At 54.5% G+C, this 25,587-nt stretch overlaps 1 protein-coding gene across 1 annotated transcript in view; it reads left to right on the forward strand.

Annotated features, from left to right (window-relative positions):
• Positions 1 to 25,587, forward strand: part of NUDCD1 (NudC domain containing 1) — a 27,372-nt gene continuing 1,785 nt past the window's right edge. The window contains exons 1-7 of the mRNA XM_085889957.1: positions 1 to 182; positions 9,438 to 9,592; positions 13,435 to 13,620; positions 13,775 to 13,940; positions 14,237 to 14,446; positions 15,307 to 15,511; positions 18,818 to 18,962. Of these exons, the coding sequence (XP_085746083.1) occupies positions 71 to 182; positions 9,438 to 9,592; positions 13,435 to 13,620; positions 13,775 to 13,940; positions 14,237 to 14,446; positions 15,307 to 15,511; positions 18,818 to 18,962 (1,179 nt within the window). The 5' untranslated portion in view covers positions 1 to 70. The remainder of the gene's footprint in view (positions 183 to 9,437; positions 9,593 to 13,434; positions 13,621 to 13,774; positions 13,941 to 14,236; positions 14,447 to 15,306; positions 15,512 to 18,817; positions 18,963 to 25,587) is intronic.

The raw sequence follows: 25,587 nt of genomic DNA on the forward strand, positions 1-25,587 counted from the left end.
GGAATTGTAAAAATACGACCCGGAAGCGGAAGTGAGTGCTGAGCGCACTCTGAGGTTGTGCTGCAGACGCATGGCGCAACACGTCTCCCTTAATGCGGATCGGTTCTTGTTAGATCCGGGATTTGAGGGATATAAACTCTCCCTAGATCCCTTTCCGACGTACAGCGTGAGTGTGGAACCTGGTAAGAGTGAATAGTGGGAGGGGAGGGGGAGTGAATAGTGGGAGGGGAGGGGGAGTGAATAGTGGGAGGGGAGGGGGAGTGAATAGTGGGAGGGGAGGGGAGTGAATAGTGGGAGGGGAGGGGAGTGAATAGTGGGAGGGGAGGGGAGTGAATAGTGGGAGGGGAGGGGGAGTGAATAGTGGGAGGGGAGGGGGAGTGAATAGTGGGAGGGGAGGGGAGTGAATAGTGGGAGGGAGGGGGAGTGAATAGTGGGAGGGGAGGGGGAGTGAATAGTGGGAGGGGAGGGGAGTGAATAGTGGGAGGGGAGGGGAGTGAATAGTGGGAGGGGAGGGGGAGTGAATAGTGGGAGGGGAGGGGAGTGAATAGCGGGAGGGGAGGGGAGTGAATAGCGGGAGGGAGGGGGAGTGAATAGCGGGAGGGGAGGGGGAGTGAATAGCGGGAGGGGAGGGGAGGGGAGTGAATAGCGGGAGGGGAGGGGAGGGGAGGGGGAGTGAATAGCGGGAGGGGAGGGGAGGGGAGGGGGAGTGAATAGCGGGAGGGGAGGGGAGGGGGAGTGAATAGCGGGAGGGGAGGGGAGGGGGAGTGAATAGCGGGAGGGGAGGGGAGGGGGAGTGAATAGCGGGAGGGGAGGGGAGGGGGAGTGAATAGCGGGAGGGGAGGGGAGGGGGAGTGAATAGCGGGAGGGGAGGGGAGGGGGAGTGAATAGCGGGAGGGGAGGGGAGGGGGAGTGAATAGCGGGAGGGGAGGGGAGGGGAGTGAATAGCGGGAGGGGAGGGGAGGGGGAGTGAATAGCGGGAGGGAGGGGAGGGGGAGTGAATAGCGGGAGGGGAGGGGAGGGGGAGTGAATAGCGGGAGGGGAGGGGAGGGGGAGTGAATAGCGGGAGGGGAGGGGAGGGGAGGGAATAGCGGGAGGGCGATGGGAGGGGGAGGGAATAGCGGGAGGGCGATGGGAGGGAGGGAATAGCGGGAGGGCGATGGGAGGGGGAGGGAATAGCGGGAGGGCGATGGGAGGGGGAGGGAATAGCGGGAGGGCGATGGGAGGGGAGGGAATAGCGGGAGGGCGATGGGAGGGGAGGGAATAGCGGGAGGGCGATGGGAGGGGAGGGAATAGCGGGAGGGCGATGGGAGGGGAGGGAATAGCGGGAGGGCGATGGGAGGGGGAGGGAATAGCGGGAGGGCGATGGGAGGGGGAGGGAATAGCGGGAGGGCGATGGGAGGGGAGGGAATAGCGGGAGGGCGATGGGAGGGGGAGGGAATAGCGGGAGGGCGATGGGAGGGGGAGGGAATAGCGGGAGGGCGATGGGGGGGAGGGAATAGCGGGAGGGCGATGGGAGGGGAGGGAATAGCGGGAGGGCGATGGGAGGGGGAGGAATAGCGGGAGGGCGATGGGAGGGGAGGGAATAGCGGGAGGGCGATGGGAGGGGGAGGGAATAGCGGGAGGGCGATGGGAGGGGGAGGGAATAGCGGGAGGGCGATGGGAGGGGAGGGAATAGCGGGAGGGCGATGGGAGGGGAGGGAATAGCGGGAGGGCGATGGGAGGGGGAGGGAATAGCGGGAGGGCGATGGGAGGGGGAGGGAATAGCGGGAGGGCGATGGGAGGGGGAGGGAATAGCGGGAGGGCGATGGGAGGGGGAGGGAATAGCGGGAGGGCGATGGGAGGGGAGGAATAGCGGGAGGGCGATGGGAGGGGGAGGAATAGCGGGAGGGCGATGGGAGGGGAGGGAATAGCGGGAGGGCGATGGGAGGGGGAGGAATAGCGGGAGGGCGATGGGAGGGGGAGGAATAGCGGGAGGGCGATGGGAGGGAGGGAATAGCGGGAGGGCGATGGGAGGGGAGGGAATAGCGGGAGGGCGATGGGAGGGGAGGAATAGCGGGAGGGCGATGGGAGGGGAGGGAATAGCGGGAGGGCGATGGGAGGGGAGGAATAGCGGGAGGGCGATGGGAGGGGGAGGGAATAGCGGGAGGGCGATGGGAGGGGGAGGGAATAGCGGGAGGGCGATGGGAGGGGAGGAATAGCGGGAGGGCGATGGGAGGAGGGAATAGCGGGAGGGCGATGGGAGGGGAGGGAATAGCGGGAGGGCGATGGGAGGGGAGGAATCAGGGGAGGGAATAGCGGGAGGGCGATGGGAGGGGAGGGAATAGCGGGAGGGCGATGGGAGGGGAGGGAATAGCGGGAGGGCGATGGGAGGGGGAGGAATAGCGGGAGGGCGATGGGAGGGAGGGAATAGCGGGAGGGCGATGGGAGGGGGAGGGAATAGCGGGAGGGCGATGGGAGGGGAGGGAATAGCGGGAGGGCGATGGGAGGGGGAGGGAATAGCGGGAGGGCGATGGGAGGGGGAGGGAATAGCGGGAGGGCGATGGGAGGGGAGGGAATAGCGGGAGGGCGATGGGAGGGGGAGGGAATAGCGGGAGGGCGATGGGAGGGGGAGGGAATAGCGGGAGGGCGATGGGAGGGGAGGAATAGCGGGAGGGCGATGGGAGGAGGAAATAGCGGAGGGCGATGGGAGGAGGGAATAGCGGGAGGGCGATGGGAGGAGGAATAGCGGGAGGGCGATGGGAGGAGGAATAGCGGGAGGGCGATGGGAGGGGGAGGAATAGCGGGAGGGCGATGGGAGGGGAGGGAATAGCGGGAGGGCGATGGGAGGGGGAGGGAATAGCGGGAGGGCGATGGGAGGGGAGGGAATAGCGGGAGGGCGATGGGAGGGGGAGGGAATAGCGGGAGGGCGATGGGAGGGGAGGGAATAGCGGGAGGGCGATGGGAGGGGAGGGAATAGCGGGAGGGCGATGGGAGGGGGAGGGAATAGCGGGAGGGCGATGGGAGGGAGGGAATAGCGGGAGGGCGATGGGAGGGGGAGGGAATAGCGGGAGGGCGATGGGAGGGGGAGGGAATAGCGGGAGGGCGATGGGAGGGGGAGGGAATAGCGGGAGGGCGATGGGAGGGGGAGGGAATAGCGGGAGGGCGATGGGAGGGGGAGGGAATAGCGGGAGGGCGATGGGAGGGGGAGGGAATAGCGGGAGGGCGATGGGAGGGGGAGGGAATAGCGGGAGGGCGATGGGAGGGGGAGGAATAGCGGGAGGGCGATGGGAGGGGGAGGAATAGCGGGAGAGGGCGATGGGAGGGGAGGGAATAGCGGGAGGGCGATGGGAGGGGGAGGGAATAGCGGGAGGGCGATGGGAGGGGGAGGGAATAGCGGGAGGGCGATGGGAGGGGAGGGAATAGCGGAGGGCGATGGGAGGGGGAGGGAATAGCGGGAGGGCGATGGGAGGGGGAGGAATAGCGGGAGGGCGATGAGGGGAGGGAATAGCGGGAGGGCGATGGGGAGGGAATAGCGGGAGGGCGATGGGGGAGGGAATAGCGGGAGGGCGATGGGGGAGGGAATAGCGGGAGGGCGATGGGGGAGGGAATAGCGGGAGGGCGATGGGGGAGGGAATAGCGGGAGGGCGATGGGGGAGGGAATAGCGGGAGGGCGATGGGGAGGGAATAGCGGAGGGCGATGGGGGAGGGAATAGCGGGAGGGCGATGGGGGAGGGAATAGCGGGAGGGCGATGGGGGAGGGAATAGCGGGAGGGCGATGGGGAGGGAATAGCGGGAGGGCGATGGGGGAGGGAATAGCGGGAGGGCGATGGGGGAGGAATAGCGGGAGGGCGATGGGGGAGGGGCGGAGGGCGATGGGGGAGGGAATAGCGGGAGGGCGATGGGGAGGAATAGCGGGAGGGCGATGGGGGAGGGAATAGCGGGAGGGCGATGGGGAGGGAATAGCGGGAGGGCGATGGGGGAGGGAATAGCGGGAGGGCGATGGGGGAGGGAATAGCGGGAGGGCGATGGGGGAGGGAATAGCGGGAGGGCGATGGGGAGGGAATAGCGGGAGGGCGATGGGGGAGGGAATAGCGGGAGGGCGATGGGGGAGGGAATAGCGGGAGGGCGATGGGGAGGGAATAGCGGGAGGGCGATGGGGGAGGGAATAGCGGGAGGGCGATGGGGGAGGGAATAGCGGGAGGGCGATGGGGAGGGAATAGCGGGAGGGCGATGGGGGAGGGAATAGCGGGAGGGCGATGGGGGAGGGAATAGCGGGAGGGCGATGGGGGAGGGAATAGCGGGAGGGCGATGGGGAGGGAATAGCGGGAGGGCGATGGGGGAGGGAATAGCGGGAGGGCGATGGGGAGGGAATAGCGGGAGGGCGATGGGGAGGGAATAGCGGGAGGGCGATGGGGAGGGAATAGCGGGAGGGCGATGGGGGAGGGAATAGCGGGAGGGCGATGGGGGAGGGAATAGCGGGAGGCGATGGAGGGCGATGGGGGAGGGAATAGCGGGAGGGCGATGGGGGAGGGAATAGCGGGAGGGCGATGGGGAGGGAATAGCGGGAGGGCGATGGGGGAGGGAATAGCGGGAGGGCGATGGGGGAGGGAATAGCGGGAGGGCGACGGGGGAGGGAATAGCGGGAGGGGGATGGGGGAGGGAAGAGCGGGAGGGCGATGGGGGAGGGAATAGCGGGAGGGCGATGGGGGAGGGAATAGCGGGAGGGCGATGGGGGAGGGAATAGGGGGAGGGCGAGGGGGGAGGGAATAGCGGGAGGGCGATGGGGGAGGGAATAGCGGGAGGGCGATGGGGGAGGGAATAGCGGGAGGGCGATGGGGGAGGAATAGCGGGAGGGCGATGGGGGAGGGAATAGCGGGAATGGAGCGGAGGAATAGCGAGGGGGAGCGAATAGGGAGCGAATAGCGGGAGGGCGATGGGGGAGCGAATAGCGGGAGGGCGATGGGGGAGCGAATAGCGGGAGGGGAGGGGAGCGAATAGCGGGAGGGGAGGGGGAGCGAATAGCGGGAGGGGAGGGGGAGCGAATAGCGGGAGGGGAGGGGAGGGGAGCGAATAGCGGGAGGGGAGGGGAGGGGAGCGAATAGCGGGAGGGGAGGGGAGGGGGAGCGAATAGCGGGAGGGGAGGGGAGGGGGAGCGAATAGCGGGAGGGGAGGGGAGGGGGAGCGAATAGCGGAGGGGAGGGGAGGGGGAGCGAATAGCGGGAGGGGAGGGAGGGGGAGCGAATAGCGGGAGGGGAGGGGAGGGGGAGCGAATAGCGGGAGGGGAGGGGAGGGGAGCGAATCGCGGGAGGGGAGGGGAGGGGGAGCGAATCGCGGGAGGGGAGGGGAGGGGAGCGAATAGCGGGAGGGGAGGGGAGGGGAGTGAATCGCGGGAGGGGAGGGGAGGGGAGTGAATAGCGGGAGGGGAGGAGGGGGAGTGAATAGCGGGAGGGGGAGTGAATAGCGGGAGGGGAGGGGAGGGGAGGGGGAGTGAGTAGCGGGAGGGGAGGGGGAGTGAATAGCGGGAGGGGAGGGGGAGTGAATAGCGGGAGGGCGACGGGGGAGTGAATAGCGGGAGGGCGACGGGGGAGTGAATAGCGGGAGGGCGAGGGGGGAGTGAATAGCGGGAGGGCGAGGGGGAGTGAATAGCGGGAGGGCGACGGGGAGTGAATAGCGGGAGGGCGACGGGGGAGTGAATAGCGGGAGGGCGAGGGGGAGTGAATAGCGGGAGGGCGAGGGGGAGCGAATAGCGGGAGGCCGCCGGGGGAGTGGAGAGCGGGAGGCCGCCGGGGGAGCGAATAGCGGGAGGGCGCCGGGGAGTGAGTAGCGGGAGGGCCACGGGGGAGTGAATAGCGGGAGGGCGACGGGGGAGTGAATAGCGGGAGGGCGACGGGGAGTGAATAGCGGGAGGGCGACGGGGGAGGGAATAGCGGGAGGGCGACGGGGAGGGAATAGCGGGAGGGCGACGGGGGAGGGAATAGCGGGAGGGCGACGGGGGAGGGAATAGCGGGAGGGCGACGGGGAGGGAATAGCGGGAGGGCGACGGGGGAGGGAATAGCGGGAGGGCGACGGGGGAGGGAATAGCGGGAGGGCGACGGGGAGGGAATAGCGGGAGGGCGACGGGGGAGGGAATAGCGGGAGGGCGACGGGGGAGGGAATAGCGGGAGGGCGACGGGGAGGGAATAGCGGGAGGGCGACGGGGAGGGAATAGCGGGAGGGCGACGGGGGAGGGAATAGCGGGAGGGCGACGGGGGAGGGAACAGCGGGAGGGCGACGGGGGAGGGAGTAGCGGGAGGGCGACGGGGAGGGAATAGCGGGAGGGCGACGGGGAGGGAATAGCGGGAGGGCGACGGGGAGGGAATAGCGGGAGGGCGACGGGGGAGGGAATAGCGGGAGGGCGACGGGGGAGGGAATAGCGGGAGGGCGACGGGGAGGGAATAGCGGGAGGGCGACGGGGGAGGGAATAGCGGGAGGGCGGCGGGGAGGGAATAGCGGGAGGGCGGCGGGGGAGGGAATAGCGGGAGGGCGGCGGGGGAGGGAATAGCGGGAGGGCGGCGGGGGAGGGAATAGCGGGAGGGCGGCGGGGAGGGAATAGCGGGAGGGCGGCGGGGGAGGGAAGAGCGGGAGGGCGGCGGGGGAGAGGGAAGAGCGGGAGGGCGGCGGGGAGAGGGAAGAGCGGGAGGGCGGCGGGGGAGAGGGAAGAGCGGGAGGGCGGCGGGGGAGAGGGAAGAGCGGGAGGGCGGCGGGGGAGAGCGGATAGCGGCAGGGCGGCGGGGGAGAGCGGATCGCGGGAGGGCGACGGGGGAGAGCGGACAGCGGGAGGGGAGGGCGACGGGGGAGGGGGGTGCGGCCAGCGGGAGGGGAGGGCGGCGGGGGAGGGGAGAGCGGACAGCGGGAGGGGAGGGCGACGGGGAGGGGAGAGCGGACAGCGGGAGGGGAGGGCGACGGGGAGGGGAGAGCGGACAGCGGGAGGGGAGGGCGACGGGGAGGGGAGAGCGGACAGCGGGAGGGGAGGGCGACGGGGAGGGGAGAGCGGACAGCGGGAGGGGAGGGCGACGGGGAGGGGAGGGCGGACGGCGGGAGGGGAGGGCGGCGGGGGAGGGGAGAGCGGACAGCGGGAGGGGAGGGCGACGGGGAGGGGAGAGCGGACAGCGGGAGGGGAGGGCGACGGGGGAGGGGAGAGCGGACAGCGGGAGGGGAGGGCGACGGGGAGGGGAGAGCGGACAGCGGGAGGGGAGGGCGACGGGGAGGGGAGAGCGGACAGCGGGAGGGGAGGGCGACGGGGAGGGGAGAGCGGACAGCGGGAGGGGAGGGCGACGGGGGAGGGGAGAGCGGACAGCGGGAGGGGAGGGCGACGGGGAGGGGAGAGCGGACATCGGGAGGGGAGGGCGACGGGGAGGGGAGAGCGGACAGCGGGAGGGGAGGGCGACGGGGAGGGGAGAGCGGACAGCGGGAGGGGAGGGCGACGGGGAGGGGGAGGGGAGAGCGGACAGCGGGAGGGGAGGGCGACGGGGGAGGGGAGAGCGGACAGCGGGAGGGGAGGGCGACGGGGGAGGGGAGAGCGGACAGCGGGAGGGGAGGGCGACGGGGGAGGGAGAGCGGACAGCGGGAGGGGAGGGCGACGGGGGAGGGGAGAGCGGACAGCGGGAGGGGAGGGCGACGGGGAGGGGAGAGCGGACAGCGGGAGGGGAGGGCGACGGGGAGGGGAGAGCGGACAGCGGGAGGGGAGGGCGACGGGGAGGGGAGAGCGGACAGCGGGAGGGGAGGGCGACGGGGGAGGGGAGAGCGGACAGCGGGAGGGGAGGGCGACGGGGAGGGGAGAGCGGCGGGGGAGGGGAGGGGAGGGTGGCGGGGGAGGGGAGGGGAGGGCGGCGGGGGAGGGGAGGGGAGGGCGACGGGGGAGGGAGGGCGGCGGGGGAGGGGAGGGGAGGGCGACGGGGAGGGGAGGGCGACGGGGGAGGGGAGGGGAGGGCGGCGGGGGGAGGGAGGGCGGCGGAGGGGAGGGGAGAGCGGCGGGGAGGGGAGAGCGGCGGGGGGGGGAGGAGGGCGGTGGGGGAGGGGAGGGCGGTGGGGGAGGGCGGGCGATGGGGGAGGGGAGGGCGATGGGGAGGGGAGGGCGATGGGGGAGGGGAGGGCGGTGGGGGGAGGGGAGGGCGGTGGGGGGAGGGGAGGGCGGTGGGGGGAGGGGAGGGCGGTGGGGGAGGGGAGAGCGGTGGGGGGAGGGCGATGGGGGAGGGGAGAGCGATGGGGGAGGGGAGAGCGATGGGGGAGGGGAGAGCGGTGGGGGAGGGGAGAGCGGTGGGGGGAGGGGAGAGCGGTGGGGGAGGGCGATGGGGGAGGGGAGGGGAGAGCGGTGGGGGGAGGGCGATGGTGGGGGGGAGGGCGATGGTGGGGGGAGGGCGATGGGGGAGGGGAGGGCGGTGGGGGAGGGAGTAAACGGCGGTGGGGGAGGGGAGAGTAAACGGCGGTGGGGGGAGGGCGGAGTAAACGGCGGTGGGGTGAGGGCGGAGTAAACGGCGGGAGGAGGGGAGGGCGGAGTAAACGGCGGTGGGGGGAGGGCGGAGTAAACGGCGGTGGGGGGAGGGCGGAGTAAACGGCGGTGAGGGGGAGGGCGGAGTAAACGGCGGTGGGGGGGAGGGCGGAGTAAACGGCGGTGGGGGGAGGGCGGAGTAAACGGCGGTGGGGGGAGGGCGGAGTAAACGGCGGTGGGGGGAGGGCGGAGTAAACGGCGGTGGGGGGGAGGGCGGAGTAAACGGCGGTGGGTGGGGAGGGCGGAGTAAACGGCGGTGGGTGGGGAGGGCGGAGTAAACGGCGGGAGGTGGGGAGGGCGGAGTAAACGGCGGGAGGTGGGGAGGGCGGAGTAAACGGCGGGAGGTGGGGAGGGCGGAGTAAACGGCGGGAGGTGGGGAGGGCGGAGTAAACGGCGGGAGGAGGGGAGGGCGGAGTAAACGGCGGGAGGAGGGGAGGGCGGAGTAAACGGCGGGAGGAGGGGAGGGCGGAGTAAACGGCGGGAGGAGGGGAGGGCGGAGTAAACGGCGGGAGGAGGGGAGGGCGGAGTAAACGGCGGGAGGAGGGGAGGGCGGAGTAAACGGCGGGAGGAGGGGAGGGCGGAGTAAACGGCGGGAGGAGGGGAGGGCGGAGTAAACGGCGGGAGGAGGGGATGGCGGAGTAAACGGCGGGAGGAGGGGAGGGCGGAGTAAACGGCGGGAGGAGGGGAGGGCGGAGTAAACGGCGGGAGGAGGGGAGGGCGGAGTAAACGGCGGGAGGAGGGGAGGGCGGAGTAAACGGCGGGAGGAGGGGAGGGCGGAGTAAACGGCGGGAGGAGGGGAGGGCGGAGTAAACGGCGGGAGGAGGGGAGGGCGGGAGGAGGGGAGGGCGGAGTAAACGGCGGGAGGGGGGGGAGGGCGGAGTAAATGGCAGGTGGATAACGTGCTCGCAATTTCTGTGATTTCTCGCCGTAGAAGTGGATGATGTTGAACTTGGGGAAGAGCAGTTCACTCTGGACCACATGCGCATGTATGGGATGTACAACCACCTGCACATGGATCCATGGCATCACGACAGCCTGTACTTCGTGGATCGGGCCGGACGTTTGGTTAATGTGCGTGTTGTGCTGGTGAGTTTGGCATTCCTTTCTCTACAACCCTTAATCACATGTATCATCGGGTCACCGGATGGTTTATAATGTTCGAATTTGGTATCGTTGGATGGATGACCCATCAATGGATTATAGGTTTGATCCAAATCCTGAGGGTATTTGCTCATCCGTGATCAATTTGTGCTGTTCGGTGATTTGTTCTCCTACTATTATTCATGTTATAAGGTTGTATTATATATTTGTTGCAAATGGACCTTTAAATTGTCTCGAAAGTGAAGGTGTTGGTGGTGTCACCTTTATTAGGTCATCTCTTCCGAGATGACCTCGTAAATCCGGACCAAATGTCCGTACGTCCGTCCGTCCGTCAACAATTTTTCTTTCCGATCTTGATGAAACTTAGTATGTGGGTAGAGGTCGATGAGTGTTGCACAACAATATAACTTTTGTCCGGGTTCAAGGTCAGGGTCAAGGTCACGTAAGTTATAAAAATCTCCATTTTCAAAACCTATCTCGTCTGCCATTCTACAAGATATTCGGCAACTGTTTTTTGATTATGATAGTAAAAAAATATTATCTTGTATCTGACCGGACAGATTTTTGAATTTCCTTCCCGTTTGATCGTCACGTGATCTGGAAGATGGTCAAAAACGCCAATGCGATTCGCAAAGAAGGAAGGAAGGAGAAATGAAATATAAATATAAAACACATTTTTAGCCTTTTATATTTATAAATTTTCCGCCGAAGGTGCAAAAGTTTCAAAACCCGAAATGTAAACGTAGGCATTATTTTAAAAATATAATTTCGTGCGGGCGCGCCAAAATGCCGAGTCATCTTTAACCAAACTGTGCAGTTCAAGCTGCACAGTAGTCTTCGGTCATAACTGAACATTGAGAACTTGTGGTATCATAGAGATGACCGTCACCCCCACACGGGGGTAATTTTCTTAATGGAGTATTGTGTGAAGTTTATCGCTGTCTCATCTCTCATTCATTGTGGCCAGATAAATCTCATCCATGCAAGTTTTTTTTTTTTGGATACATAGTCAAGGCTCATGGAAGAGCCAACACGAGTACAATGAATGGATTAGGATGCAACGGGACAAAAGGATCAGCAAAGAAAGGGGGGAAACACCAACAGCAGAGCCGAAGGCCAAGATAGACGGAGGCGGAAAAACAATGCATGTGGGGAGGAATGGGGGGCAGGAGAGGATGCATAGGGTAGACAAGATTGATGCAGAAGGAAACTCCAAGGAGGGAAAACTAGAAATTTGGGTGGGGTTAACGAGGGTAGAAAAGATCACGATTTTGGATGGAGTTGATTGAGATGGTGTTGAACAGCTGTCTTGAAGACCTGGAGGGAAGAATGAAAGTGAAGAGTACAGAAGGTGATTCCACAAGTGGGAAAAAGATAAACAAATGAGTGGAAGGGAGCAGTCATCCTGGATTTAGTTGGTTTCACCGGAAAGGGGTTGAGGGTGGACCATGTGCTCACTGCAACAACCTGGGGGAGGGGAGGGGGGGCAGTGGCAAAGCATGGAAAGAGCAGAGTGCAAGACCAGAAAGGAGGTGGTTGAAGACAGAGACCACCAACATGTCTGCGATGGCAAATTGATAGCCCCATAGACTCAGCTTCATTGTGGGAGATTCTATTGATCTTGAAGGCCTTGGTTTCCCCAGTGTCAAGCGGAGCAAGGTGAGGCAGGAGAGCCAGCCCAGAGGGGACAGCAGTACTCTATCAAGCAGCAGATGAAGCCCTTGTAGGTGAATAGAAGTTCATGTGTGATCAGGAAGGACTTTGTACAATGGAGAATGCCCAGTCGGCCGCTGGCTTTGGAGACAAACTTTGAAATGTAGTTTACCCAAGAAAGATCATGGCTGATAGTGAGACCCAGAAGTTTGAATGATTGAACTTTCTCAAGATAATTGCAAAGAAAGTAGATTGGAGGGTTTGCCAGATGGTCCTTTCTGAGAAAGAGATAGTGAGAGTGTGAGATTTATCAGGATTGACAGACATATTCCAAGTGTTTGAACCAGCTTGGGATTTTGTCAAGGTCTGAAGAAAGAGAAGAGGCTGCAGTCTGCCTGTCTGAAGGATGACGGAGTTGGGGAATAAAACGGAGGGTGATTGTGAGGGAGGGGTGAAAAGGGTAGGTAAGCTGTGGTGGCAGGGGTTAGCAGAAAACATAGGCATATGTACAATCAAGCACTCAGGTTTTAAGGGGTGGAGGAGTTCAAAAATTTTGTTGCGCGTGCAGGATATAATTTTTAATTATACCTCCTGGCTGTAATGGTGAGCATCGACCGTGGATTGTCTCTCGCATGGTAAAACCGCATAATCCGTAAGGAAAAACCATCCGTCTGCCACTCAGACGATTGCTCCCACCAATGCAAACCATTCAACCAGAAGGTATGTGGTGTGATCGGCGGGAAAACCTTGTTTAATGGAGATTGGGGGAGTGCTCGTCACATTCCACACATTTCCATTTACCCGCCGATCGCACCATGTGCCTTCTGGTTGAATGGTTTGCATTACCGGGAACAATCGTCTGGGTGGCAGACTGATGGTTGTTCTTTGCGGATTATGTGGTTTTACTTCGAGAGACATTATCTGTGGCGATGCTCACCATAAAAGCCAGGAGCGTCTTTTGTTTAAACGACGAATGTGGTCATCATTGGTTCGATATTTATCGGTATGCCATCCTGATGAGGGCACATAAGCCCAAAATCTGGATAGGCGGCTACGTTTGATGTTTAACTGATCTTGATCATGTAATCTTTGTCTATTTGACAGTTGCTGGGCCAAGGCCTTTGGGTTGAGGTGACGCTTTGGTGTAGGACTATGTCCAATGGAGATCAGAGGAGTGCTCATCACACTCCACATATATCGATATATATATATATATATATATATATATATATATATATATATATATATATATATATATATATATATATATATATATATATATATATATGTGTGTGTGTGTGTGTGTGTAGATGTCCTACATATTGTCTGCAAAACTCAAAGGGCCCCTTTATTTGTAATTGCATCCATCCAATGGGAGCATGCGCCACAGCGCGTCGCTGCATCCACTTTCTGCCGGTACACCAGGGGCCTCCATCTGGCCATCCCCCAGGCAATTGCCTGGGCCATCCCCATCTCTTAGGGATTGGACATTCCAGTGACCCATCTGAAGGGACCACCTCAGGATAACCCGAGGAGACCGCCGTCTGGTGGATGACACTTCAGCACCACCCCGACACACACTGCAGTGTGTTTTGCAGAGTGAAGTGCTTTGTGGTGGCCGGAGTGCAAATCCTGCGACCAACCTCCTTGAGAAGGTAACAAACTCCAGGATGATGTCCGCAGATGCAGTTGGCACTAGATTATGGATGGCCGTTGGCTCACAAGCAGCTCGTCTGCCCTGTGACAGGTTTTGTATTGTATCCTGCTAAGTGTCCATGTCAATACACTCTCCACACCAGTGGGACCTGGTGGGGACAGCTGGTTTAGTCACCAACAATCAACCATGAATAGGTTTATTATGTATGCATTTTACATGATGCCCATAGCAAGCCACAGATCTGATCTGACCTGACAATCAGGGTTGGGTTCCGCCGTATCGGCTGTGCTGCTTTGTTCCTTCTATTCGTGCGGCACAAAGTAGGACTCCCGTCCTGAAGCGATCCCCCAAACCCAGCTTCTCGGTAGCTAGATTACAGGCGCGTGCCACTATGCCCAGCTTATGGCAACCTCTGTCTGGTTTGGTGTGTATTTGGCATTGATATGTAATCATATCCATTTATTTGTCGTCGTCGTGGTTTTTGTATATAGTTTGAAACTGTGTGGCTTCGCTGCAGGACACGCATGTTGACAAAGGAAAGCCAGTGTGGCAGTTGCCTTGGGAGGGAGCTTGCACGCAGGGCAGGGTATGTTCGTCGCTAAGCTTCCCTTCTGAAGAGTTGGCCGCTGTGACTGATGGTATTGGCTCGCTGCACCTGCTACGCACGGGATGCCGTGGGGAAGAAGGAACCACCAAGTGGAAGGTGGGATTTACTGGTGATCTATTCATGTGTAAGATGGCTGTCCGAACACGTTGATTTCATTCAACATCGTTGGTCACCATGTTGGATTGTCGTCTGAGTATTATGCTGAAATGGTCTGCGTGCGCACATTGATTGCAACGCTTGTGCACCGTAGTTGCTGCTGTCGGTGGAGGTCCCACTTGCCTCACTGCTCGTGCACGCCATGACGCTGGAGGGACGGACGGACTGCCTCTTGCTGCGTGTGGAGCCTGATGAAGCCGTTGAGAGCAAGAGTGGGTTCCGGACAGCCCTCGAGTGGCTCACTCTGAGTGCTGCCTCTGGTGAGTGAACACATTTGGAGGGTACACAATGAATGGTCATTCCAACGTGCCATCACTGATGATGTTTGCCTACGCAAATTAAGCATTTGCGAAATGTGGAGTGAGACGATATACCGGCTGAGCCAAACGCCTTATTGTTGTCTTGCTGGTGACCAATTAAGATAGAAATGCACGTCTTTTAAAACCGAAACTTTAAAATGCCGGCTTGAACATTTCCGCTCCTTTGAAGGTGTCGTCGTCTCTCAGAATATTCCTTTGACTTTTTATAGAAACTTTTTAAAACTATGCTTTATCAGGAAGCACTTGTCTGGAGCTGACACGTCGTCGTCTGCTACACGGCCTGTGTGCACCTCATTACGCAGCCCTTGAGCCCAGCGGTATGGCTCTTACTATTCTGGCGGATCGACCGTTTCACTTCTTCAGCGACTCGGCCAATCCCATTGAACCTGAACTCCCATGCAGCGAAGCGGAAATGCCCGATGAAGATGAAAATGAGAGGCAGAAAGGTTTGTTCAATGGTCCTTGTCCACCTGGTTGTGAATTTTATTATGTCAGAGATAACTCCACTGCAGTGTATTGTTGGGAAGGTTGGCTGTTTTGTGTGTATTTTAAAATCTTGGACAGCCAAGTACGTGATCCAATGACGGAGCGTTGTGTATTTATTAATTGATTTATGTCACACTTCCAGCTATTGGTGGAAAATCACTTTTACAAAGCTTCTGATGCATTGATATTACAAAGCGAGTCCGAAGCGCTAGATTGGTACTTCGGTGCTCGTGCAATCATGAGTTGTCCCACACAAGGGTACAAACCCATGGTGTTGCACATCCATTGTTGATTTGCGGGGCATTCACAGCTTCTCAATGTAACATTTCCTGTTTTGTGGGCTACAAAGGCACAAATATGTTAATCTGCCATCCCGACCCAAAGTCGTACTCAATGTCATGGGTTAATCAGAATAAGTTTGTCATCCGCACAGACAGAGCGGTGCAGGGTCAGGCGGGGACGAGCCAAGCATTAGTGAGTTGAGCCGAGCCGCTCAGGGAGAGCTGCTGTTTTCAAAGAGCACTTTTTCACAGGTAGATGCTCAAGTCAGTGGATGCAAGATTAACACCTTTTTGGCGTTAACTTTTCGTTGGAGCAAAAGATGGATAATTACCAAAATTTCAGCTTCTCGCTCGCCACTGGGTTAGCGTACCTCCATCAACATCCTGTTTGTTCTACCTGTTCGCTGATGAAGACAGACACTAGCCTTCACTAGCAAGACTCGTTCTTCATTCAACCAATGATTGCTTTCTGTGGGTTTTTTTTCTCAACTCTTCAAGCACAAATCTCTTAGGCCTTGTCCCATTGTGTCTCCTTGCAGTTGTACTGTATCGCTGGCAGCAAAGTGCTGATGACATCACAGTGACCTTTTCCTTGGTGGAGTGCACAGTTAAGGCTGATGTAGAAGTGGAGGTGAAGAGCCATTATCTTAAGGTCGGTCTGAAGGGTCAGGAGCCATTATTGGAGGGGGAGTTGGCGGGTCCCGCTGATGCAGAAGGCACCACATGGTTGCTGAGCGACGGCAGGTATGCCATCTGGCTGGGTCACTCTTGGAACATGGAGACGTGTCTGTGCAACAAACTCGTAACATTCGGCATGGAGTTTTGCTCCATCTTTAAGTCTCTTCAATCGTACCTTAAATATGTGATGGAAGCTTTTAAGGATTTTGTTAATAAGTGGGTAACGGGAATCTGAATTCTTTTGTTATTAACAACTGATTTGGAAAGGTTTTAGTACATATTTTAACTCTCATATTTTAACAAATTGTGCATTTTATGAGAAAAGCATGAAATTTCTAGCATAGTTAGGTCATACCATAATGTTTATTTTTGGATGTGGAGGGAAGTCAGATTTGACCTCTGAGGGGACAGTGAGAGATCAAATCCAAGATGGCCGCTAGTCACCCTGGTCTAATGTTCAAACGTCCTTAATTTTGGAACCAGACTGCGCAGAAAAACATTTACGGTGTCATTTCCAACTAAATTTGGGATGCCCATTCATTTGGTGATACCTTTGAGAATGTCAGAATTCAAGGAAATGAATTTCGGTCAAGGTCAAGGTAAAAATTTATCAAAAAATAAGCAATCAGTTGAAATTTGCAAATGAATACAGAGTGGTGTCATTGTGGCGAATTTAGTTATTTAGCCCTTCAGAGGGTGTGCTTGAGGCAGATGTGGCACAGTTATGTATTGTGTATATCCATGCTTAGACTAGCTGGGTAGAGATGCATTATCTGTACTCTGTATATCTTTATAGATGCACTCAGACGCTGGATGGTAGCAGGGCCAGAAATTGCAAGGATCACGACAGAGTTTGAGCAACAGGCCACAAAGCAACAGCATGGTGCTGGTGACAATGAACACCATCACCATGATCAGCAACCTGGAGTGCAAGCAACATTCCTGAAGGAGGTTAAGGCACTTGTGATAGTGCTGGAAGAGATGGGGAATCCATTTCTATAACAAAGTCAAGACCTACTAGTCATTGACATAAGGGACATCGTGGACACCCAAGTGGCTGAAACTGTGAGAAGGATCGAGATTCTTGGTGAGGAGCAGTACACCAAGTTTGTGAGAGAAAGGCTGGAACAGTGTACAACACCTCTCACACAAACACTTCCAAAGAACAAGTTGCCACTGTTCAGTAGGCCACCGGTCAAGATTAAGTCAAAACAGAAGGCACAGCTCGCAGCACTGAAGAGTGACTGTGGTCTCTTTTCGAGGCTGTACATCTGTCAAACACGAGACGGATACATGGACAATTTCTTCTCCCATGAAAACCAGGCAGCCCCGCCAGCTCTGTCAACTGGAGGGAAAATTCGGATTGGGGTTAAATCAGATCTATTTCACTGCCTGGAATCAGATCTGTTCGAAAAGAATAGTGTGCCTATGGCTGATGCAACAATTCTTGATGGTGCAGCTGTGGTTCAAATGCTAAATCCGGGAACATCAAGATCATTTCAAGAGTATGGAGAAAGAGTGTTAGCAACGTACATCTCTGCTCAACTTGAGAAAAGCAGCCGCATCGACATTATCTGGGATGTATACCTACCCGCCAGCCTCAAAGCCTCAACAAGACAGAAGAGGGGAAAGGGCACCAGGAAAAGAGTGGCTCCTTCTACTGTGATGCCAAAGAACTGGAAGGACTTCCTTCGATGCGATGATAACAAAACCAAATTGTTTGCTTTCCTGTCACGCGTAGTTGTTAATCTTCCTCTAGCAGAGGGCAAGGAACTGTATGCAACAGATGGAAGTGGAGTCCTTTGCTCTCCGGCTGAGTCATACTTGGCCTGCCTTGCCTCATGTTCAAAGGAGAAGGCCGACACTCGTCTACTTCTGCATGTGGCAGATGCTGTGTAAAAGGGGTGTAAGAAGGTGACAATACGTACCATTGATACCGATGTGGTGGTACTGGCTGTAGCTTCATTCAGCAAGACAGCTCCTAATGAGCTGTCGATTGCCTTTAGTGTCGGGTCTAAGCTTTCGTTACATAGCTGTTCACAAAATGGTTGCCACAATGAATCCAACACAGTGTCTGACTCTCCCAGTCCTTCACGCTTTCACCGGGTATGACACTATCTGCATTCGCTGGGAGAGGAAAAAAGACTGCCTGGGAAACTTGGAAGTCTTTCCCAGAGGTGAATGATGCTTTCAATGAACTCCTATGCATGCCAAGTGAAGTCAGTGAAGGATCAATGTTGCTGCTAGAGCGATTTGTGGTGCTAATGTACGACCGAACCAGTGAGAGCACGGAAGTGAATCATGCCAGGAAACTGCTCTTCACACAGAAGTCTAGAACTCTAGAGAACATTCCTCCAACCCAGGCAGCACTCAAACAGCACATGAAGCGCACTTGCTACCGGGCCAACTGTTGGAACCAGGCATTGGTCCTGGATCCAGAGATGCCAGAGCCATCTGACTGGGGCTGGACAAAGGAAACAACTGGGTGGCAGCCGCTTTGGACCACTCTCCCCGAAGCATCAAAATTGTGCCATGAATTGATCCGCTGTCGCTGTGAGAAAGGATGCACTGGACGGTGCAAGTGTGCCAAAGCTGCACTCAAGTGCACTGCACTGTGCTTCTGTTCTGGAGGCTGTTAGATTTTGATCACTACCATTACCATCATCATCCTTGCTATTAATAAAGTATTAAATAGACTAGCAGCATGGGACTATTCTATTAATTTTTTGTATTATTATCCCTATAGTGTCAAAATGGAAGTGAAGTTTCGCTATATTGCATAATTCCAATCCATTGTCTTTACCAAAAGAATGTCCAAAAGTTTTAACGTAATTTGACCTTGACCTTGATCGAAATGCATTTCCTTGGCTCCAGGCGATCTCAAAAGTATCACCAAACGAATGGCCATTCCAAACTTAGTTGGAAATGACACCTTAAATGTTTTTTTACACTGTTTAGTTCCAAAGTTAAACGCGTTTGAACATTATACCCGGTGGACTGGCAGCCATCTTGGATTTGACCTCTCACGGTCCTCAGAGGTCAAATCTGACTTCCCTCCACATCTGAAAATAAACCTTATGTTATTCACTAACTCTAAGAAAATTCATGCTTTTCTCATAAAACACACAATTATTGTGCTTATCCGCTGTACTAATTTGTTTTATCTCATTCCATTGTTCTTTTGAAAGAGCAAGACGTCACTTTGACCGAAAGCAAACTTTTGGACAAAACATACAAAGGATTTGAGCGCATTGAGGTTCTTGTGACTTGATGAAGTGAAAACCTCATTCAATTTGATTAGTAATTTGTGTGTAATATTTACAATGATTTGTAACTGGAGTAATAGGATGCAATGCAACATGTGCTTGTCAGGCTTGAGATAACGATACAAAAGGTGAGCACTGAAGGTTCGCAGAACTGGACCGAGGTGGTAAAAGGGGACCAAAGGGGTGAGCTGGACCCAGAGTACGTGGCCACAGCTCAGGAGGCTGTTTCTCAACTCACGGCAGATCATATGGTACGTGTTGGCATGTGCGTGGGGTCTCTGGTTTGTGATAAAGGAGGGAAAACCCTAACCACATTATCTAACCACATGACTGCTTCCTTCAAGATTCACTTTGCTTTTACTGCAAGGGTAGGGACTTGTTTAAGTTTGCAAAATTAATAATTGCTTCCATAGTCCGTCAGGGTGGCAACCATGAGATCATGAACATTTCTGCAGCTGGGAATTTACCATAGGTCATGACTCCGTTGTGAGAGTTTGCCAAAGTAATCTTCAAACAGCACAGGAATACAAAATTTCCCCGGGGTGTCGGCACACAATGGCCTGTTCATATATATATATATATATATATATATATATATATATATATATATATATATATATATATATATATATATATATATATATATATATATATATATATATATATATATATATATATACAGTCATGCGCCGCATAACGACGGATCGCATATACGACGTAATTGCATATACGACGTAATTGCATATACGACGGATCTGCCAGCTCCATTATAATGGAGCTGAAAAATTCCTATCGCTCGAGTGACGTAGCCGACGTAGCACTGCCAGTCGTATAAAAATAGCACATACAATTGTGTACAGTACATAATACTTCATAATGATAATAAACAACGACAGTGTGGCCCCGTTATAATGCGATCGTTGAGGTCCATAAAATGTCATCGCGAAAAAAGCAGGGTCGTGCTAAATCGGGATTCAAGGAAATCGGCTTTCAAACTGAGCCAATGTTTGCACATTTACCTTCGAGCAAGTAAATTACCTTTGAATTGAAGAATTCCGCGAATAAATCGTTGTTGTTACAGTCGAAATTAAAACACAAATGTCTTTTTAGTGAAGCTTTTTATGTTGTTAAAACAATCGCAGTGTTCCGAAAATATATCACACAATTGACAGGTGCTGGTTTCTTCATTTGTAAATTATAACATCGATGCAATGATTCCGTATTTATAAAATCCAAACGCTATTTATTCACCTTTCTATAATCGATGCGAGAGGACATTGTAAGCTGCCGCTAACAACACACATGGCTGCCATGAACAGCACAAAGGGAAAACTAACGCGTCTTCCGTCTCTCTTGGATGTGTGTTGCAATTGCCGACAGTATTCAGTACAGTAACATGCTGTACAGGTTTGTAGCCGAGGAGCAATAGGATATACCATATAGCCTAGGTGTCTAGGTTTGTGTAAGTACGATGTTCGAAAACGATAACGAAAAAAAAAATATATGATGTTTGCACAACGACGACGTCTGTTAAGCCGCTGTCACACCTTGACGATTTAGCCAGCTTATGCCGATTTATGAAAAAATTGTCTAAAACGCTGGCACACGTCGAATAAGTTATGGGTGCATTTTGTATACGTTAAGAGCACGCTGAAAAACACTGCCATACGTCGTAGTACGCTGGCTTTAAACGTTGTACTTTTGGGTTGTCCTCAAATTTTTGCATGCTTGAAATTTTACGACGTATGCTGGCGTATGACTCACACGTTCCGCTACGCTGGCCATAAGTTGTAGGCACGTTATGCGATCGTTGACACACGTCGAGACACGTTACTCGTAAATTACTCATAAGTCGAAACACGTCGAGGTAATGTTTAACGTACCCGAAACTTATTTCTAACCGATGAGTAACGTTTTGTAAGCAGGCTACACGAACGTTGTTCACACTTCGCAACACGTTACTTGAAAGTTCCTCATACGTCGAAACGCGTCAAAGTAATGTTTAGGGTACCTGTGTCTTATTTATAACCTATGAGTAACGTGCTTGGGAATTATTTGTAAAGCATGTCCTACGTACGCACAAATACGTATGTAGATGTATTTGACGTCTTCAGGACGACCACAGAACTTACTGAACGCGTTTCTAACTTACAGATACCGTATAATGGCACATTGGCAGCGATTAGGGGAATTGGTATATAAAAAGGGGCTTCGCAGGAGGAACCCGTCTTTTTTTAGACTTCGTGGTGAGTACATGTCCATGTCATTCCGAGAGATGGAGGATACGGCAAGGCTGAGACGACAATACCTACCTGTCCTCCAACATCAACATGACCTCATCGAGTTGACACTGCACCAGTTGCATGCCAATATAGCCGGGAGAAGAAGACGTGAACAGAGGAGAAGGAACTGGGTCAGACCATGGATCTGGAGGTGACGCCATTACGGCATATATGATCAGCTCATGGTGGAACTCCGGAATGAGGACCATGCATCCTTCATCAACTTCCTGCGAATGCCCCCAGCGATGTTTGACGAGCTGCTAGCCAGAGTGGGTCCGAGGATAACCAAGCAGTACACCTTCTACAGGGATCCGCTTGAGCCTGGCATGAGGCTGGCACTGAGCCTGATGATGTTGCTGCCGTGACTGCAGTGCTGTGGAAGCGATTTAACTCGTTCAATGAAAACGATTTCAATTGCCGAGCACCAGCGTCCAAAAACAATAGGCGAGTGACAGGCATTTATTTAAATCGTTCAGTGTAAATCATTTCAATAGTCGAATGGAAGCGATTTAACTCGTTCAATGGAAACTATTTCAATTGCCGAGCACCAGCGTCCAAAAACAATTGGCGAGTGACAGGCATTTTTTAAAAGTGAAGTTGCAGCCTATGAATAGAAAACCTCAGGTAATCGTCGACGATACGCTGCCACACTATGCATACGTTAGACTATCGTTGGGCATAGGTTGTGGACGCCTAAAACATGCCAATCAATCGTTGGTATAACTTTATCTATAAGTTATCGAAGCGTTCTGTGTTCATTACTAGTACATTATGCATTTGTCCAAGTCGTTTTGAATACTTTAAAAACTGAAACAAAAAAAAAGTTCATCGTGGGAATGAGAAAAAAAAATTAGCCGAAAAGAACATCGTACAATGGTGCAAAGTAGTCTCCTATTCGTGGACGCAACGAGGATCCATCATCACCCACACCCTCCCCATCACGCTCACCTACTACTACTGACATGTACCTACTACTACTACTACTACTACTACTACTACTACCACTGACACGCTCACCGAATACTACTACTACTGATACGACTGACATTGACATCTACTCAACATGGAGTCTGGAACACTGACGGGTTCCTCTTATGAAGCCCATTTGTATATACCAATTCCCCTAAACGCTGCCAAATCGCCATTATACGGTAGATGTAAGTTAGAAACACGTTCAGTAAGTTCTGTGGTCGTCCGGAAGACGTCAATCAAATTCGTCTACATACGACAATGTGCGTTTGAGATACGTTACACATAGGTTCAAAGCACGTTACTCATAGGTTAAAAATTAAGTTTCGGGTATGCTAAACATTACCTCGACGTGTTTCGACTTATGACTAACTTTCAAGTAACGTATGTCAACGATCGCGGAGCGTGCCGAGAACTTATGCCAGCGTATGCGGAACTTGTGAGCCATACGTCGAGTACGTCGTAAAATTTTCAGCTTGCTTGAAATTTCACGACGTACTTGACGTACCACGGAATATGCCAGCGTACTTCATTGTTTTTCAGCGTGCTCCTAATGAATACACAACTTACCCATACCATATTCGACGTGTGCCAGCATTTTAGACACATTTTTCATGGGTCGGCATACGCTGGCTAAATCTTCAAGGTGTGACTGCGATGTTGACACTTCCAATTTTCAGGCGGTTATGATTTAAATTGGCATGCGACAGCTTTTTAACAGAAAATGCCACGAGTTCGTCGGCGATACGTGCAGCGCGCTATGCCTAAGTTAAACTATCGTTGGGCATAGGTTGTGAGCGCCGACAACAGGCTAAGCATTCGTTGGTATAAGTTATCTATAAGACAACGAAACGTTCTGTGCCCGTTACTAATATGTTATGCATATGACCAACACGTTATGAATACGGCCAAAACTTAAAAAAAACCTCAACTTCAGCGTACGCCAACGTTTTACATACATTTTTATACGTTGCCATTGCTGGCTAAAACGTCAAGGTGTGACAGCGCCTTTAACGACGCATTTCTCTGAACGTAACCCCGTCGTTAAGTGGCGCATGACTGAATGTGTATATATATATATATATATATATATATATATATATATATATATATATATATATATTGTTGCGGATTCGCGCCCGCTGGCGTGCGAACGGCCACGTAACTCGAATCGCGGCACGTCGCCCACCGGACGGACAATCCCGTCGTGACCCTCTCGGACTAAAGCCGGGAACTAGTCACGGGTGGGCCTTTCGGCCTCACCACGATCGTGCCAATCGGCCCCCCGCGTGGGATAGGGTTGCTCGCCAAATTCGACCTACCTAAGTACCCACACGGAGGGTAGACCGGGCGATCGCACCTCGCCGCAGGTCGACTTCGGACACGGGCCACTTTAAGCGACCCGTTCCGTACTATCGGGATAACCGAGTGGTGTTATCGTCAACCCCGACGGTTCGATTAATTATCGGGCGTATTTAGCCCACGACCAACCCTTTACGTCAAGTAAGATGGAGATTCAATAAAGGAAAAGACGAAGCGAAACGGGAAAAACAGTTCAACATAAAGCACATTTATTTCGCGATGAACGGAAAGCACACATATACAATTACACCAAAAGCAAATGTAAAAGAAGAAGAAGAAACACACAATAATGCACAAAAAGCAAATGTAAAAGCAAAAGACAATGCAGAGCTAACCGACTACCGAGCACACGGCAACACTTATACAGTTTTACTTCACAGACGGCGCCGACAACACATATACTCAAAGCAATAGAAAAAGGGACCACCTTCCACGATGAGGGGGCAGACGGCCTGGGGCCGAGACCACGTCGAGCCTACCCGTCTGGTGATGAGCCGCAAAATGGCGCTGGCGCCCCGACTCCGCGGGCCTCGCTGGGACTGCCTGGTATGGGGTGGGAACGGGGCCCCCTTCTCGCACTATCTCAGCGCGGGGGGAAACAGGAGGGGGGTTGTTGATGCTCGGGGGAAGGAGGATATCTCCCTGTCTCGGGTCCCGCGACGAGCATCTCCACCACGACCTCGGTCGCGTTGCCGGCCTCTCCCCTCCGCAGCTCCCCGACTCTGACACGAGCACCCCCTCGACCGCCTTCGCCGCCGCCACCTCTCCAACTCTCCACAGCTCCGTCCAACTGCCTTCTCCGACTCCTCTCTTGACTGGCTCTTCCCAACTCCACCGACTCCGAACTGCACTTGACTGACTACTACTGCTTCTTCTTCCCAACTCCACCGACTGCCAACTGCCAACTGCCAACTGCTCTTGACTGACTACTACTGCTTCTTCTTCCCAACTCCACCGACTCTGAACTGCTTTGGCGAGCGAACGCGGCCCTTTTATAGCCCCCGTGGCCTCGCTCCTTCGCCTTCGACCCTTTACCTTCGACCCTTCACCTCTGGCTGGCTCCCCATTGGACCGAGGAAAAGTGGGCGTGAATGCTTTTTGATCCATGAATTTGCATATAGCGATAATACTCCAACGCACCTGGAGGCGGGGCCAAATCGCCCCACGCTCGCCGATAGGACGGAACAGAAGTGGGCGTGAGTCGTTTTTGATCCGTTTTCTTCGGAAAGGCTGTGATGTTTCTGCACACGCTGCTCGGTGCGCGCCCTGCACGAGTCCAGTATCGGTGCCCACAAGCGGCGCGGAAATGGCGGTGATGCGATGGTTGCGAGAGCGAGATGTGACGGTAAAGGTCGTGGCTGTTGGCGTTGTTGTTGTTGTGAAGCGGCGTTGCGGCTGGTGGTTGTTGTGTGATGGCTGTTGAGACGTGGTTGGTGGTGGTAGTAATGGCGGCTGGTCCAAAATAAAGATAGTAAAAGAAAAACGGCTATCTAGAAGGGTCGCAGCCCGAATGAATGACATTTATTCCCTCGAAACAACGGGTTTGGGCCTAACTACACATATACTTACAGAGATATCTCACCTAAGGGACCTGAATGGTGGTTTGCGAATTTCGTCAACCACAACAATATTATATATATATATATATATATATATATATATATATATATATATATATATATATATATGTATATATATATATATGTATATATATATATATATATATATATATATATATATATATATATATATATATATATATATATATATATATATATATATATACTTTGGAAGGTACGAAAGGATCATTAAGGACCCACAAGCAGGATGCTCGAGGATGGGACTGATGTTTTCTGAGTTTGTACAAATTGTGCTGCTTGTGTCTCCATCAAGTAAGATCATCATGTTAATCGGAATTTTAACATGATTATGTGATTCATTCACAGAAAGAGTAATGTACACCCATTTTTCTCTCGCTTATTCTTTCATGTATTTGTTCCAAAATCGAATCTGGAAATAGGATTATTGCTCACTTTGGTCATATTGTTTGCATGGAGAAATAGAAGATTTTGAGTGATTTATTGGTCTCGGATCTCTTCATTCAATCTCCACCATTTACTGTTTGTGATCCGTTCGACTTGCACGATCCATAATCGCATAGCATATTTCCGCGTGGCGACTTGGCACCAAGTCATGAGATTAAGAATAATAAAGGATAAATAATCAATCCATTCGGTACTGTGTACGACGTGTCGTTGGCATG

This window comes from Eptatretus burgeri, chromosome 7 (genome assembly GCF_056783735.1).
Source record: "Eptatretus burgeri isolate ZD-2024b chromosome 7, Ebu_testis_v1, whole genome shotgun sequence".
In the NCBI taxonomy this organism is placed as follows: domain Eukaryota; kingdom Metazoa; phylum Chordata; class Myxini; order Myxiniformes; family Myxinidae; genus Eptatretus; species Eptatretus burgeri.